The sequence below is a fragment of the Oculina patagonica genome, chromosome 13, assembly GCF_052425735.1.
Source record: "Oculina patagonica isolate OP01 chromosome 13, crgOcupat, whole genome shotgun sequence".
Lineage (NCBI taxonomy): Eukaryota > Metazoa > Cnidaria > Anthozoa > Scleractinia > Oculinidae > Oculina > Oculina patagonica.
Genome location: NC_135770.1, coordinates 33,034,134 through 33,052,138, shown reverse-complemented (window position 1 = coordinate 33,052,138; position 18,005 = coordinate 33,034,134). Strand labels below are relative to the sequence as shown.

The window sequence follows — 18,005 nt, the reverse complement described above, 5'->3', positions numbered from 1 at the left end:
CGCCGATAAGTACAAATGGAGCCCAGTACTTTACAGCACCAAACTTTTCCGATTCTCGAAGGCATTTCATGGACCGGTTAAGAGCCACACTGGCGCTGTTTCCATCCTTAAGATGTGTGTAGAAACTCTTCATAAACTCCATGGTGGCCTCGTCATCAATTGCCCAGAGAGCCACCAAAACAGAACGAGCACCAGCAGCCAGGAACGCCCGCCCAATACCAACCACACCCTCCGGTGTAACCTTCCCTTGAGCGCTGTGACAGCAACTGAGTACAACCAACTTTGCATGCATCTTCGCTGTTTGTACATCTGACAATTTCAACATGTAATCTTTCTTTACGGGGATCTTGGATGTTCGTGAAGGATTTGGAGCCAAAGCAATTTCACCAGCTTCCATATCGCCATGTGCTGCAATGTGTACCAAGGCAACGGAACCGATTCGTCTCAGCACCTCATCTTTAGTTGCGTCTCTTCCGGTGAGAGCTGGGATATCTAGCATGTCTCCTATCGTCTCTACTTCCTTTTTAGCAAATGGCAATGGCGACAAAATAGGCTTACCTCGCTTGTTTACAACTTCCTCTAAACATGGATCTCCCACGAGAAGTGCTCCACTCGTCTTGTGGTATTCCTGAGCACAATCTGTGATCAGTTTTAAACTCGTCAGTGAGGGACAAATGCGCACCCTAATGGATTCACTCAAGTACCTGGATTCATCATCCAAAAACGCAGCATACGGAACCAGGCACAATGGACCGTCTGGGACAATGATTAATTCGTCACCTTCAAGCACATCTGCGATTGGGCCAATAGTATAATCATAAAAGAGGCGTAAAGAATCGTTTTTGCTATCTGTTCGCCCTGTTTCTTGCACCACTTCTTCACTGGGTGGCAAGTTGTCTCTTAGTTCATCCAGTGAACGGTTCTCGCAAGTAACTCGAACACCAATTTGATGTTGTTTGAACACATCCTTTCTTAAACGCTCCAAAAAGGTAGCAGCCTCTTCGCTTTCTACTCTTTTTTGTCTAAACTGAGCACTTTTTCCTTTGCAGAGTACCCATAAGTTTATCGTCTTCCCTTTCAGTGCTAAAAACACTATCTGTGTAGATCTATTGTTTGATATATCAGAGATTGTTACTGTTGGTTGAATTGTGCCAGACGTAAGCAGTTCGGCGTCATATTGCAATTTCAAGAGATCCATCAAGGCCTGTGCTCGTCCTTGCTCAGCAACACACAAAGCCTCGTCAGGCTTTTCAAGCAGTAGTAGAGTACTCCACAGAGCTGTGTAGGCATGTTGACAAGCATTACGAAAGGTTATTTTCCAGGTATCTTCGGACTGAAGAAGACTTCTTACCTCATTGTACACTTTCACACTCGATTGATAATAATCAAGAGCTTCATGCAAAGCACCAGAAAACTCCATATCACAGCCCAGAGAATAATAAGCAAATCCTTCTTTCTCTCTCTGTCCCAGTTCTTTTGCAAAGCTAAGATGTTGCTTGTGGTAATCTATGGCCTGTTTAAAATCACCCAGACCCCAGTAGGCATTGCCAAGATTGCCATAAGCACTCCCTTCTCCAGCCCTGTCTTTTAGTTCTTTTGCAATACTAAGACTTTTCTTATGGTAATCTATGGCCTGTTTGAAATCACCCAAAATCTGGTATCCATTGCCGAGATTGCCATAAGAACGTCCTTCTCCAACTCTCTGCCCAAGTTCTTTTGCAATGCCAAGACTTTGCTTGTGGTAATCTATGGCCTGTTCGAAATCACCTAGACGCTGGTAGGCATTGCCAAGATTGTTATAAGCACGGCTTTCACTATCTTTTCGCCCCAGGTCTTTTGCAGTACTGAGATGACGCATGTGGCAATCTATAGCCTGTTTGGAATCACCCAAACTGTCGTAAGCATTGCCAAGATTGCAGTAAGCACGTCCTTCTGAAAAACTGTCTTTCGTTTCTTTTGAAATGCTGAGATCTTGCTTGTAATAATCTATGGCGTTTTTGAAATCACCCAGACTATCATAAGCAACGCCAAGATTGTTGTAAGCACGTCCTTCTCCGGACTTGTTCCCCCGTTCTTTTGCAATGCTAAGATGTTGGCGGTGGTAATCTATTGCTTGTTTGAAATCACCCAGACTTTGGTAGGCAACGCCAAGATTATCATATGCACGTCCTTCTCCATCTCTCTGTCCTAGTTCTTTTGTTATGCTAAGGCGTTGCTGTTGGTAATCAATGGCCTGTTTGAAATCACCCAGGTTTTGGTAGGCAATGCCAAGTCTGTCGTAAGCGCGTCCTTCTACATCCCTCATTCCAAATTCCTTTGCAATGGTAAGATCTTTCTTGTGATAATCTATGGCCTGTTTGAAATCACCTAGACCATCGTAAGCCTTACCAAGATTACCATAAGCAACTCCTTCTACAACCCGGCTTCCCAGTTCTTTTGCAATGCGAAGGCTTTGATTGTGGCAATCTATGGCCTGCTTGATATCACCCAGGCTCTGGTAGGCAATACCAAGCTGGCGATAAGCACGTCCTTCTCCAGTCCTGTCCTCCAGTTCCTTTGCAATGTTAAGATCTTGCTTATAGTAATCAGTGGCCTGTTTGAAATCACCCAGACTGTAGTAGGCATTGCCAAGATTACAATAAGCACGTCCTTCTCCATCTTTCTGCCCCAATTCTTTTGCAATACTAAGGCGTTGCTTGTGGTAATCTATAGCCTGATTGAAATCACCTAGACTCTGGTAGGCGATGGCAAGATTGAGATAAGAACGTCCCTCTGCAGCCTTGTCCCCTAGTTCTTTTGCAATGCTAAGTTCAGAGTTGTAGAGGTCAATCTTTCTCTCCATCATTTACATATAAATTAATGCGACTAATCTTCTTGCCTTTTCTTGTCAAGTACTACCTAAAAAACATAAATTAGAAAACAAAACACACTTTGATAGGCGGATTGAGGTATTTTAGTGTAAGCATTTAATATTGAACCTTGTGGTTTTCTGGGTTTTATTTTTTCAGTTAAACACGTACGCTCTCCTGTAATGATGCCAAAATCGTCATGTTACAACACCGAATGACCATTAGCAAATTGATGAATGTTAGGTGGACAAACAAGATGACGTTCACTCAGAAGTTTAACCCTAGGAAGTACATTCATACACCCCACCGTGGGGTGGGGGAGGGGGTTGATGTAGCCCCACCCCTTTAGGTTTTCGTTCTCTTAGGCCCCGTCCACACTGACCCGGGTAAATTTGAAAACGGAGAAATTTGAAAACGCCGCGTTAAATGTTTTCCGTCCACACTATCGTTTTTGTATCGTTTTCAAAATGTTCACCGTCCACACTAACCCGGGTAAATTTGAAAACGATACGCGGCATCAGCCATAGATGAATGGCAGAGCATGCGTGTATTATAACTGGAGCCCGTGCTAAATTCAAATGAGGGAATTTTTAACAATAAATGTTTTTGTCGGCGCAGAGGATAACGTCGATTAAAAAGCTACTTTACTTAAGAGCTTTCCAATGATCCATAGATTTCAAAGCTAACCTCACCTGAATATTTAAATACAGCGATCAATTCCAAAAAGAAGTCGAAAATTCACGGAATAAAGAATTTACTGATTTAGCGTTCGGAGTTTTAAATTTAGGCAGGAGCCCATGATTTAGGTTGTAAAGCGCAACGTTCAGCAGTAAACAACAAATTAAGCTCGATAATCAACAAAGAAGCATAAACATCAGTTCGTCAACCATCTTGAATTGATGGTCGAAAGGGGACTGTGACAGAGACCACATGGCCATTTGACGTCAGCGTTTTCGAAAAGTATCGTTTTCAACCGTCCACACTACACCACCTAGCCGGCGTTTTTTAATTTACTTACTTTGGAGAGCGTTTTTGAAAAGTTCCGTTTTCGGTGACCGAAAACGCCGTTTCAGTGTGGACGGTTAGCCTAACCGGGAGAAAAAAGATGCGTTTTCAAATTTACCCGGGTCAGTGTGGACGGGGCCTTAAACAAGAAGTTCCGGTATAAAAGGGGCCTGGCCTGGCCATTCTCACGCCCAGTTGCCAGTTAATCATCAAAGCGTAAACAACTGGCAAACAACCTGCATATTTTCCACAACTGTTACTGATAAAATGTGTTTCATTTTTGATAGGAATATTCTGTTAAACGTTAGGAAGTTATTTTTCATATTTAATTTTTGCCAATGATATATCTTGGTTTCATGAGATTTTGAAGTATGTTCAGCTTGAAGGATGCTCGGCACCACAACGTGCCACGACTGCAAAAGTACAAATTTGCATTTCGCGCCCGAGAAGTGTGAAATGTGGGAGGTGCCATCCCTTTTATAGCGGAACTTCTTGTTTAATGCGCAGCGAAATTATTTTTGCTGAGTAGAAAGTCCTTAGATTATTCTACAAGATTACGTAATGTTTGTAGGCGGTGATGTCATGTGAAGTCATAAGAACCGCTATCTTGGATCCTCCATCTTGGATTTCAGTCAAGAAAAAACGGATATCTATTCAAAATCAAGCTAAAATACTAAAGGAATGTAACAATGAGCAAATTGTACAATTTTCTTTAAAGAAAACCGGAAAATACGAAATATGTCAAACATGACGATTTTTGGCCAGAAAGGTTGTAATGATGACCTTGCTGTGGCAACGTCAAAAATCATGAACACCTAATTGACATATCAACATTTCCGTAAAGGATGAGTGAACAGCTACTGAAATTATCAGCATTATAGAGTGATTAGCACTACCCTTTTGGTTTTTATGTCTCCATCGTAAACATGATGAAGGATGTAAATGAAGTACAGTTCAACAGCTAAAAATTACTATTGACCGCTTCCACTCTAATGTATGTACTACGTACCGCTTAGAAAGCTTCTAGAACAGCTTAATTGAGGAATTTTGGCGTTTGGTGTAGCCGTTTCTTGCACCTATTTATTAGTATTAGCACCACTGAGCTGACCTTGGTGTGAAAAGACAGCTGCAGTTGCAATCGCGAGTAATTTTTAGCAGGGTTTCGAATGTACAATTTAACTCTTTCTTTCACCGCTGACAAGTTTTTTAATAACTTTTGTAAGGTTGAAATCTAAGTTGTGAATATTTGGCATACTCTAATATATATATGATCTAATATAGCCATCTAAGACAAGCTATAAACATGAAAATTGCAAAAAAATAATAACTTACTCAGTTGCAATCGACTTTAACACTATTTAATGAGTTGAACATCATTATATCTTCTAATTGTGTGGGTATTTTACTGTTATTTTAAATGATATCGATCCTCGGTTCTTAGTTTTACGGGAAGAGGCTTCAACTGAAATCGCGAGCAATTTTTAGCAGTCAGATTAGGGATTTGAATGCACTATTTCATAAAAAAACACTTCCTTTTATCGCTGACTAGTTTTTGGGTAGGTTTTGAAATCTTAAGTTAGTTGTAAATACTTGTCATACTAAATATAGCCGTCTGAGACAAGCTGTAAACAAGAGAATTGCATTAAATGAGTTGAACAACGTTATTTCTTTATACCCACGCAAATACAAAGGATCGGGTATTCTAGATACACGTACGTTTTTAAAATCAATTTGTTATTCCATCGCCGATTCCACAACATCACTAAGAATTATATATCAGCGTACTACTGCTGTTGCTCCAAAATATCGCGCCTGAGCTTGGCGGTATGGCCAGTACCTAAGCAGTGACGCTTAACGCCACTCGATGCAAAAAAATTGACAAATTTCGAGTTCAAGTTTTCAGTGTTAATATATATAAGTTTCGTCAGTTTAATAACAACTAGGGCTTAAACTCGGAACAGGAATGACTGACGCAGCTGACGTAAATCAAGCGAAAACAAGTTATCGACAGGAAGCCCGTATGAATAATTGTTGCTAGTAATCGATGCGAATTAAGGACTGAGTTTATAGTGCAAAGAAGGTTTAGCTTTAAGCTAATTACTTACCTTTAACCAAAAACAGTACGCACGAGGCTAGTGTATTTAAAAACGTACATAATGTACAAGTTAGGACACCATGAGTAGAAACGTCGGTCAGTAATTGTCACGAGATCAATCGTATTTGCATATTTACGTTGACCTGTAGAATCAAAACAATCAGTTTCAAATTATGCATCATTTCCCATCTTTTTTAAACTCGATCGAAGTTTTTTTCACACTCACTCCGAACACTTTGTTTGTTGTTGACGGACTTTTAAAAAACAAAAATTGCAAATACCTCCTGCATGTCAATTGTTATTCTTAATAACGGCCGTCTTCTAGAGTTTCTGGGCTCAACAGACTTGAGGCAACCCGTAAACAGGAAAATTGCGACAACAATAGAATAGACAAATTAAACAAATTTCGCATATTAATTGCTAATTGAAGCAAATACAGTGGAACCCCGTAAGAGTGTGTCCAATTCCTCGAACCTTTTGTTGTTTCCCTTGGAGGTTCGAGAAATCGGGATTGAACTTTTTTTTAATTTCCTTGAAGTTATGGACATCATTTTAGCGGAACATTACCCTGAAAACATGCACATGCACCACTGCAGAGAAGTAATCGGGACCCCATTAACCAGCGATCAGGCGTTATTTTTAACAAGATTTTAATATGGCTCCTGTACCAAGCTAGGGAGGCGCGGTGGCCTAATAATTGGTGCGCTGGACTCCGGATCGAGCGGCCCGGGTTCGAGCCCTGGCCGGAGTCACTGTGTTAGCGCACTGAGCTTTGGGAAATGCGTTGTCTGAAGAAATCATAGTCCGGCGGCATAGCTGAAAAATTGTGTCATTTTTGTTACTGCTCTCATATTTTGCAGAACAATAAAGATATGCATGGTGATTTACTTCCGCTATAGAACCACTCTCAGTTTTCACCGTATTGCCTGTAAATGGATTTCAAGTTTTTCCTCGTTGAGACCCCCCGCGAAGACATACGTCATCTTTTAGTAACTCAGGAATGATTTGATCCTTTGAGCAAAAAAGTGAATCTTTCGTATGAATTTAAACATTTACTTCTAAAAAATAAATTGTGTTGCAGTATTGAGCCATTCATACAAATTAATATGAAAAATGGTGGAAAATTATGCGTTCCGGCAAAAATTGAATACAAACTTGTTACTTGCTGTTGATTGTCCTCCCTTGCCCATGTTTTGGCAATATTATTTTCGCAGTGGCAATTTAGCACAGGCAAAAGGGAAAACTGTTGACCTGATTTTCAGTGACCAGCTGGCATTACTGGGCCGTAATTTAAGCTTTTTAGGTCAGCTAAAACTTCCAATAAAAATAAGTATGAAGAAATCATCAGACCAAAAAGCTGAAGCAAATGTGTATATTTTGCCAAGAACATACAAGCGAGGAGAGTGAATGCCCAGCAAACTCGAAACAGAGCAACTGTGCTGCTGGAAATTTCACCCTTGAAAAGGATTTGCAGAGTTTTTATTAGCCTGCCTAGCAGGCACCGTAGTTTCGAGCGCGCATATGGGAAACGCGAAAGGCGCGAGAGGGCCACGCGAGAAAAAAAAACCCTCCATATTTCTTCGTGTGGCCTTCTCTCGCGATCGCGCTCTCTTTTAAACGCGCTAAAAACACAAGTTTTTATGAGACTAAAGAACTTCACATCGACCTAGCGGAGCCAGATTTAGGAGAGAGAAATGCTGAGACGCGTTTGAGGCACAATGCCTCATGGGAGAGATTATGCCACGTACCATATTACGAAAATAGAACAGGCATATTTTGATTCGCGGAACTTATTATTCGCACTTTGGCCAAAAAAAACGTTAAAAACATAAAAATACAATAAAATTCTTTAAAAATATTTTTTGTGGTTATTTAATTTCGCGATTTTTTGAAAATCCCGAAAATTGAGTAACAATAAAGTAACAATAAAGTTGTAAAGTTTACCAAATTGAAAACGCTGGAGTCGAAAAGAAAGCAAAGTGAAGGAAATGCATTGCAGCAACCAGATAATATTGAAAAGCGCGCGAGATGTGGCATAGCTAGTACGACTGTAGGACTAGATAATCTGTTTCTTTCAGGGGGGGATCAGCTACTTAAGGGAACCGAATATTTCGTGCAAGTACTATAGAGCTTGTATCCCTTAAGTGCAAAACGTGTAAAAGCTCTCTACTGCCTTTTTTGGATTGCACTCATTCCGAGGCGATGATCAGTCACGTTAAAACTGCTATTGGCAAAGCCGTAGAGTACGTAAATCCGGGACAAACTGTGGTTATTGCTTGCGATCAGCCACTCTTTGCTTTAGCAAAAACAGTCGAGTGGGCTCAGAAGGATCGGACATGGGAAGATAAGCTGGAAGTCATGCTTGGTGGTCTTCATATCGAGCAGGCGGCACTAAAAGCTTTCGGGACCTGGCTCGCTGGCAGTGGATGGGTTGAAGTTCTGTCACAAGCTAGGATCACTACAGCAGGAAAAAAGCGGAATCACTTATCAACTGTGCACGTATTACGCGCACTAGGTACGCTCAACAGGAAACTGCAGCAAGTTTGCTTATCCTTCAGAAACAGAAATACAGGAAGTATGTAAAATCTGTTCAAATTAGGGAGAAGAAGCTGATTCGATTTCCACGTGGAGAAGTAAGAAAGAAACCACGATCCCCATACAATTTGAGCTCATCAAAGAGGACGGCGCGGCGATAGGCCTGACAGAAAATCCAAGTGTGTTGCTAAGGTGGATGGTATCTGGGCCTGAACTAGCGAGGTTGGTTAGACAGTTTGAAAATAGTGATGAACACAAGCACGTGGATGCTGCCCCATCACGAGCACTTTCAATGCAAGTAAAACAAAGTTCAAGGATCATGTCAGACCCCTGGTGTCAACAATACAATAGGGGAGCTAGGCAATTCATTTGAAGAGACCTGTCAATTTGATCTAGGAAAGGAACAGCCGAAATTCAAGTCGTCCCGAACAAATTATCCATTTTTTTCAAACGCAATATTGGTTGCCAGGATCGCGGAGGCAACCTCGATAATCAACATTTTTATCTGATAGAGGAAACAAGGTATCGCACCCAGAAGAATGGGACTGGACGCTCAGCGAGAAAACATGGCGACCGATATGGTGCACACTGCCCGACGCTGCAATGTCCTGTCAAGAGTTCGTCCTATGTGGCTGCAAGACCAGCTGTATGTAGCAACAACAGATGCGAGCGCGTTCTCTAGAGCTTATTTGCCTTGCACTTCACTGTGTGTGTGTCATGGAAAATGTCTAAGATAATAGTTATGTGTATGTCACTAGAACCGCTAACTTAGCTATATCAACTCAGCAGTTATCTAGGTTTCCATATTAACACATGGCAAATTTCAACATTGTACCTCTTAAGAGAAGTGTTAAACACAATACACAACACTTTATTTGCATCCTAAATTAAATTACATTTACAATACAAGGAGAATAAAAATAAAATAAGTGCATGCTGCCCAAAATAACCACCATTGACTAAGGAGATTGGGCAGCGATCCTTAGTGTTTAATACAATAATTTCTAAAATGGGTCAGGTACTTAGGACTTTAATAGATAACAAAATGCAGCAACACACAGACAAAAAAAATAAAAAAGGTTCTTAAATAATTTAGTAAAAACAAGCTGGAAAATAGAGTATAATTATCAACAGATTAACTAACAGAAGAAAGGAATTGAAGTGTGAATGATGATCGATTTGTTTTTCAATTTCCTGATCTGAACTTGCAAACAATGCATAAAATGCATAAATTAAGATGCGGTTACTATGGCGATGGCATTTTATTTCGTTGTACATCTCGGCAGGGCAGCTCCAGGCCATCCCTATACGCCGACATATCCACATCTCCTGTTAAACATGAAGAAAATCGCTTTCCACATGTAGCTCATTTAAATGCAGTTTCCATGGAAACAGCGTCTCTGTCGAGATGGTTCTATAGCTTAAAATGTTTATCTCGATAGTCTCTATCTGTGTGCCAAATTTCAGGCTGGTAACAAAAAGTGCACAATTCAGCCGAAATTTTGAGCTATGCCGCCGGACTATCATAGTCATAGTCATAGTACTTTTTCTTGGACAATTCTGTCCAAGGGGGGGGGGGGGGGAGGCGCAATGAGATTAACCCTATGTGAAGCGCCAACCCTTGAAACAAGGCCAGACTACACCAACGGAATCTCCGTGCTCTCTTTGCGATTAGTGTGTGGGTTCTTTAACGTCCCCTACTGACCATATAACACTGAAGATGCAGGAGACGGGGCTCACGGTTTATCGCCTTATCCGAAACGACTAGAACATCTTACCATTTGCAGATGTCATCGTAAAGGCAGCACGTTCTTTCAGTTATTTTAAGACCCTGAGTGTTGGTCTGGTCTGGGAAACGAAACCGAGACCTCCCGCACAACAGTCCGGCGATCTATCAACTGAGCTTACCGGTCAGCGGTTACAACCATTACCATTGTGTTTTTGGGAAAGACACTTCACTTTCGTAGTGCCTCTCTCCACCCAGGTGTATAAATGCGTACCGGCAAATTTATTGTTGGGAGGTAACTCTGCAGTACACTAGCATCCCATCCAGGGAGGGGGGAGTAGATACTCCTAGTCGCTTCATGCAATGGAAACCGGGATACGCTCCGGCCTGATGAGCCACTAGGCTTAACGTACCCTTTACCACGCTTCATTTACAACTATGACTGCAATGTAATCACATTTACATCCAACTTTAATAACCACTGATTAAAGTTGTCCATGAAACACAAAGGTATAATTGACTTAATCTTGAAAATTTCAAACACGGACATGTTCGGTTAAATGATGCTTCAAATATCGAGCATTTTAGCCTTTCAAAACAATGCTAAGAAAGTATTCCTTTTTCAAGTACTGGGCGACAAGTCTCAACCTATACCCATTCCTCATTCGAAACCACGCCCTGATTATAAAGACGTGAGACGTTCTGTTCCCACGAACATGTCCGCGTTTGGATTAAAAGCTAATTATTCACTTGTTACGAAAAGTGCAATATACGCTGAACAAATTTTATACTGTGCCATTCGTTAATGTATTCAGCAATGACTCAAAAGTCCATAATCTGTCCGTGCACAACTACGTACAGTGAGCCTAACCTGACAGTGCTCAGAATATGTTAATAATTGTCTTAATTTTTTAATAATTCTATACTTTGACGTAATTTGAACCTTAAAAACGAGAACACCCCAAAAGGTTCTTAAATGCAAGTACAAGTCAAACAAGGTTCTAAAATACAAGGAAATCAAAATGAAGCATTGGGATTAAAAACCTCTGATTATAAAACTCAAACTCTAATTAACATATGGGACTGAAATTATGCCCATTGTAATTTTTACAGCAACTCGCACGATACAGTAAACACCCGCATATAAGAACACATGATTTCGGAGGTCAGGCTGATCGGGTTCTTATTTAATGGGTGCTTAGTGCCAAATCAGCCTCAAAGTGTTCTTAAAATGTTCTTAAATTTCTATATTAGTAATACTACCCAAAACTGCCCCTAGATGTAAAATTAGCATAAATTAATAAATATTCTTTGATTTTAATGATCACAATCAATACTGTATCATTGTAGAAACATCAGTACAGTACTCAATACAAAAATACGACCACTTGACAGCTTATAGAGTCATGACTGCCATATAAAATCACTTGTTTTTATGTAATTATTACACCTTTTCCATTTTATAAGAACATGCTGAATTTTTCAGGCTGATCTTGTTCTTATAAAAATGGTGCTTTATTGGCCAAATTTCAGCCTGATGTTCTTAATCCATTTGTTTTTATATGCGGGTGTTTACTGTATCCTACAATAATGATTTACCAATAATATGATTATAATATGATTTATCAATACAACAAGTTCTTATTCAAGGTTTAGATAAAAGATTCAATTAATTTTCCTTAAGTTTGCAATATATCCTTGGAAGAAACTCCTTATAAACGCCTGTAGGAACCTCAATATAGTTTCAGTTGAGGAATCTCTTGAACACCACTGTTGCATGCAGCAAATCGACACTCATCTATGAATGCGTCATCAACAAACATTTTCGCTGTTTCGCCTGTTAGAATTTCGGGCGTTTCGGCAGACAGTATTTAAAAGATACTTCTTCCTGAGGTTAAGTTTGCCTATTCTCAAAAAACCTTCTCTACAATTTTTTCTTTGTTTTTGAATGTCCATTTTTGTAAGGTATTGAATTGCAGCAAACTATATATAAGAGCAGTTGACAATTGAGAGTCGTAAAAGCAAAACCAAAGAAATTACTCTGGCCAATCACAAAGGACACAGACAATCCAGTGAACCAATCAAAATTCCAAGCAAATACATGTAGCTGGCACGAAGCGCGGGAAAACGTGCACGAGCAAGTCACGATTGGTTTTAGTTTAACTCCTGATTGGCTGAAAAATGACGCGAGATTTTTAAACCAATCACTAAGCGTAGCAATGCAAAAACAAAGCAAACGCAATTTACATTCGACACTCAATTGAAAACCGCTCTAAATTTACCGTTAAGTCAAAAAGCTAAATCTTGCTTCTTTTCGCAAAGTTACGGAGACAAACTAAACTAGTAAAAACATATTCGAATGCACTCCAAGCGGACGGGTCGAATTACTTAAGAATTAAAGATGTCCATCACTTTGTATTAGAAGCCATATAAAAGCAGACAAGGTAACACTGCACTGAATGCTGTATTGTCCATGACGGTATTATCATGTTAAACAGTCGCTCAAAAGTGGTTAGTTCATCTCGGTTACGATTTGCGTCCAAGTTCAGTTTGCCATTTCAGTTTCCAGTTTCTCTCTTTGAGTTATCTGTTGTTTTACCTTCATCTTTTAGACTGAACGATCTCAACAGAAGATAGTTCCAGGTGTAACTCTTGTCTAGTTGGGTTTGCACAGTTTCTGCATCACCCACGATGGTCTTCATGTTATCTCTTTGAGGCCAAAATCCTTACAATTTTCCTTAGTTCCAAAGTCAGTAGATGGGAGAAAACTGTTGACTGTAATGTGATGCAATAGCTTTTTTTCTGATGCCCATCCTTTTAACGTAGTCTAGCATAGTAAGTGTAACCTTTACCTTGCATATCTACTTGGGTAGTATCATGCTATAAACTTAAGACACGTAACTAAACTTGACTTGTTCATCTCTGTCTATACCTGAACTTAAACCAAGTAATTGCCAATTTTCACACGAGTAATGGTTACGAGGGTAATAACCTATAAAAGGCCACACTACTAATGTTACATTACAGTAACAGTAAAAATGATAAATACTGGTAATACCACACGAGACCTTGTTTTCGTTTTGTCATTTGCTGGTCATTAATTAAAACTAAACTACAAAAAAACTAATTCGATATAAAATGGAAAATCCTAAAACGAAAAACTTCCATCACTATTTCTTCTCGAGAATCCCTGTTTACTTATATTCTCTGTAGAAAAAATATTTCCTGTCAAGTTATCACTTTCAATATATAGCAGGAAATATAAGCAATAACTAATATAAGTGTAAGTATTCTGAACTCTTTTTCTCAATCACAACACATTTGTCTATATTAAGGTTCAAGAAGCAAATTCGTTACTAGAAAGAAAGTCGAGAAAATTCGCGAGCTTCTTGTTTAGTGTCCCCAATAAGCCTACTTGGGCTAACTACGTTTTTGTGTCTAGTGCGAAGCGCAGACACTAAGCTATAACGCTAAAATTTTTCAGTAAGTACTTCATATACGGCAAATTATGACGTCATACTAACCAAATTCCACTGAGGTTTCTAATACGTGACAGCGTACACGAAGTATTTTACAGAAATGCTTCTCTGCATAATAGTAATCGATAATCTCTCGTTTTGCCTTCGTTACCCCTTCGTTATTCCTTCGTGAACAACTGATGAAAACGTAGAACAAACGGAACAAGTCTAATTTAAGATAATTAAGACATTAATTACGTCAACAAACGTCAACACAATGTATTGCGCTAAAAATAATAAATTCTCGGACGTTTGAAGACTTTTGTCTCTTCATTAACGTTAAAACTGCCGTTAACATACAGCACGCGCAAGACCCTGCATTCAAATGGGATGAACGTTGACTTTGCTTTCTTGTGACAGTGCAAGCGCGCGCTTGCGGCGAAGATGCATTTTAAATTAATTTAAATGTAAACGCGCGTGCTGTCTGTTAACCGCATTTTTTGCACTTACGAAGACGCGCGTGACGGTATTTTTAACGCTCACGAAGAGACAGAAGTGTCGAAACGTCCGAGAATTTATTGTCTTTTAGCGCATCAACAATACTTTTGTTCAGATGTACGCGAGAGTAATTTATTTAAATCTCTTAATGTACAAATTGCTTCTCTGATCATGGCGCGTGCCCGATATCTTACATTGTGACAATGCGATCGCGTGCTAATGGCGAAGACGCGTGCTGTCTGTTAACGGTATTTTTACGCCGATGAAGAAACAGAATTCTCGAAACATACCAGAATCTTTTGTATTTGAGTGCACCAAGAATACTGTTGTTTAACTTAACTTCTACCCATATTTCTTCACTACACTGTTGAAGCTAGAATCCTCTACAACTATAGTCTATGCCGACAAAAACCTAATAAATGCACTACCGTGACCGAGCAATACAGTAATGCACAAAGCTCAATAAAGCTCAGCACTAGACACATGTACGCAGTACGGACCTATTTTTATTTTATCCTAACTAAGCTACACCGTCATTAGGTCTCGCGATAGTTACGTTATATCCTGGTAACTCGCCTTTCAATTTCAAAATAAGAAGTTTCAAAATGTTATAAAAGTAAATACTACTATTATTTGCAAAGCAGCTTATATGGACCTATGTATTTTGTCGAAATTCTGGAGTAACATTTACAATGATTTGTAATGAAAAGAGAAAAAACAACATAAGAAAAAGTCCTTGATTCGGGGGGGGGAGGTTTCTCTTAGGAAAATGTTGGTTCAATCATCACTGCCAGTATGACGTCACGCTTCGCATGAGTGACATTAAAGATGGCGGGCAAGCGTCAATCGAGAAGCGAATTAAGAATGTGGCATTTTACTCCGTTACCTTCCTTCATTTACTCAAGTCAATAATGTAGAGATGTTAGCGAATGCAACTGTCTCTCTTCTGCTATTTTTTGGTAGATCAGACGTTATATTCATTTTTTAAATCAACAGAAACACCTTTGCAAAGGGTAAAATGATCGATGAAATCTGTAAACAGGTCGAACTTTCGAGGGTCCTTGCACAGCGAATTTATTTTTTATTGTAACAGAAATAGGAGGTATGGCACAGGATGTACGGTTCTTGATGTAAATGCAGTATCAGATTTTCAGCATTCGTGGATCTTCATGTCTTTCCCCTTAAAGGTGAAAATCGAAGCAATCAAGAGGAAAAAGGCGCTACACGGGTAATTCCAGTTGGTCACCCATCCATGTATTAACCTCGCCCGACAGGACTTAACTTCAGCCAGGTCGGATGGAGCCTGCGCTTTCATTGGGCATTATAGAAAAAAAACTCAGAATAACTTTACTCTAGTCTTAATTAATCGGTATTTTTTTACTACTTGTCTTGCGGCAACGAATTTGAACTCATGTCTATTTTGCACAACACGTTTTTCTTCGTTCAAACCACAATGAAAGCGCTTGCTCAATTCAAGCTGGCCAAAGTTAAGGCTTGCCGGGCGGGGTTAACACTTGGATGGGTGCCCGACTCGAAATACCCCGTGTTGTAAGTTTTTCTTTTTATCTATATATTTTTTTTTTCAGGAGGTATGCAATCAATGAAATTTAAGAGTCGACACGGCAAGGAAAGCCACAAAATTCAACAGAACTGCATAGATACCAACAGTAGTACATTATAATAAGCCAATGAATGCGAATAAACATATATGGAAAAAGAATTCTACATGAGATCGCGAAGCAGCGATCGGAGTTGTTGACATATTCTGGATAAAAATTATACCTTTGCACTCGAACGGAAAGACATGAAGTTTGGCTAACTCAAGCGACACGGAAGGCCCCGGATAAAAAACGTTAATAATCAAGGAGTAAAACCTCCTATTATGAAGCGGATTTGAGAAAAATGTTTGGGTGAAAAGGTGGATGGTTTTGGTGGACTTCGCTTGACCCGAAAGCAAAATGGCGGTCCCGCCTATTGTCCCGTTCAAGAGTTAAAAATAATAACAAAATTACAAGATAACGGGCGCCAAAAAACAGAAACAGATCATACATTCAGAAAGTTAAGGCATCAAAACTAACTACTGGGAAAGAATTAGGGAACAATAGCGATATAAGCACTAAAGATAAGCCTTTCTGGAACTCTGTTGCGGCGTACTCACGATTTAATCCCGCTCATCTGACCAAACCGAGGGAATCGCTCGCGCGTTGCCATGTGGCGTCATACTGGCAGTGATGAGTCGGTCACGAATAAACAATTGGAAACAATAGAGTCACCCCCCCCCCCCGCCTTGATTCTATTTTCAGACAATTAAAAACCGAGCGACGGTGTTTAACTTGGAAGTAAACAGATCAACTTCTAAACAAACAGGTTTCTCAATATTACACCTTTTGTTTATTTTTCCTGTAACAGCTTTCGTAACAGACTCACCGTCAGGGGGCTTATAACCGGAATTTTACTTAATCTATCGCCAGTAGAATGACTGCAGAACAATGTAGAATTTGGCTACTTTATAATATGAAAGAAAGGGATTCAAACACTGGAAAAAGGATATAAAAACTTGTGTTAACTGCTCGTCAAGTAGTTTTCTCGGTACTTGATATTCAGAGTCTTCAACATAAGGCAACCTATAAGAGATATAGACTTTTCAGTAATTAAGAACTACTTTTAAATTTATACTCATTACTTTATACTCACTGAAACGGCACGTTTGTTTCGATTGTTAGTAATTAAAAATAACAGATCTCGACACAGACGCAAATCGCGGTGTATTTCGAGTTAGAGTCACTTCAATTGAATTGGATTTATGGTCAACAGCAAGGTAAGAGGAACTGTCTACAGATATCTATTAAAACCATTTTCAAACTATCATTTAATTAACTGAAACTAAGTAACTTCACGTCCGCCTTTAGGTAGATTGTGGATGCTTTTCGTTAAAGACGATTCCCTTTTTATGCACTTCGCACACCTACTGCGCACAATGTTGCCGGCATCCGAATGCCGTATTAAAACTTCAAAAAGGCCGCTTTAGTAACAATAAGAAATAGCAATTAAGTAGTACATCGCCAGTAATCAGAAACCCATAAGGGTTGAAACGTGTAACTCCGTTTGCACATTCGTTTACACTAAGTACCATACTTGGAAAATCAGGAGAAACGTTTAACCAATCAAAATTACTATATTTGGATTAAATTCACAGCGCGCGCTAGCTCGCGCTCGATGGCGTAATCTTGTTTTTGAACAAGCTTGGTTGATTAAAGTTAGATTTGGTTCAATTCTCCTGTTTCATCTTCATGAAGTGGTCTGGAGAACTTCGCCTCGATACACTTAATGAATTTCTTTAGTTTCTGTAAGAAATTTACGGCGTTTAGGTCGAAATTCAAGCAACTTACCGTAAAACCAAAAATTATGTTGCGTGTGTCTGTTCATTACGTGTATAAAGCATTCGCGTACAAATTCTTCGTATTTCCAAATATGGTACTTAGCAAAATGAATTTTCAAACGCTGTGCGCGCGCGTTACACGTTTCAACCCTTATGGGTTTCTGCAGTAATTTAATACTGACGGCGTTTGCATACTGCCTGAGGGGTACCTTTTCTAATTCTCGGGGTTCAAATATTTCGCCCGATCACGAAGCGGGAAAAGGGGCCCCTGGGGCATGGTGACCCTCTTTTTATGTTAATTAACAACTAACAACTGGCAGACTTTTAAGAAGAGATTCACAAAGCACACCATCAGTCAAAACATTAACACTGTTAATATACTTTGGTCATAAAGAAATTTAAAGAAGTGTTACTTACAATGCTTTTATTGATTTTCTCCGCACTCAATCGTGACGTCATC

The 18,005-nt window shown here is 39.6% G+C and overlaps 2 protein-coding genes across 2 annotated transcripts in view; one reads left to right on the top strand and one right to left on the bottom strand.

Annotated features, from left to right (window-relative positions):
- The window catches only part of LOC144635604 (tetratricopeptide repeat protein 28-like), a 3,401-nt gene extending 559 nt beyond the window's left edge, over positions 1 to 2,842 (bottom strand). The window contains exons 1-2 of the mRNA XM_078494693.1: positions 2,008 to 2,842; positions 4 to 1,767 (exon numbers count right to left, since the gene is read on the bottom strand). Of these exons, the coding sequence (XP_078350819.1) occupies positions 4 to 1,767; positions 2,008 to 2,842 (2,599 nt within the window). The remainder of the gene's footprint in view (positions 1 to 3; positions 1,768 to 2,007) is intronic.
- The window catches only part of LOC144635160 (uncharacterized), a 335,656-nt gene that overhangs the window by 8,577 nt on the left and 309,074 nt on the right, over positions 1 to 18,005 (top strand). The gene's annotated exons all lie outside the window — the stretch shown is intronic.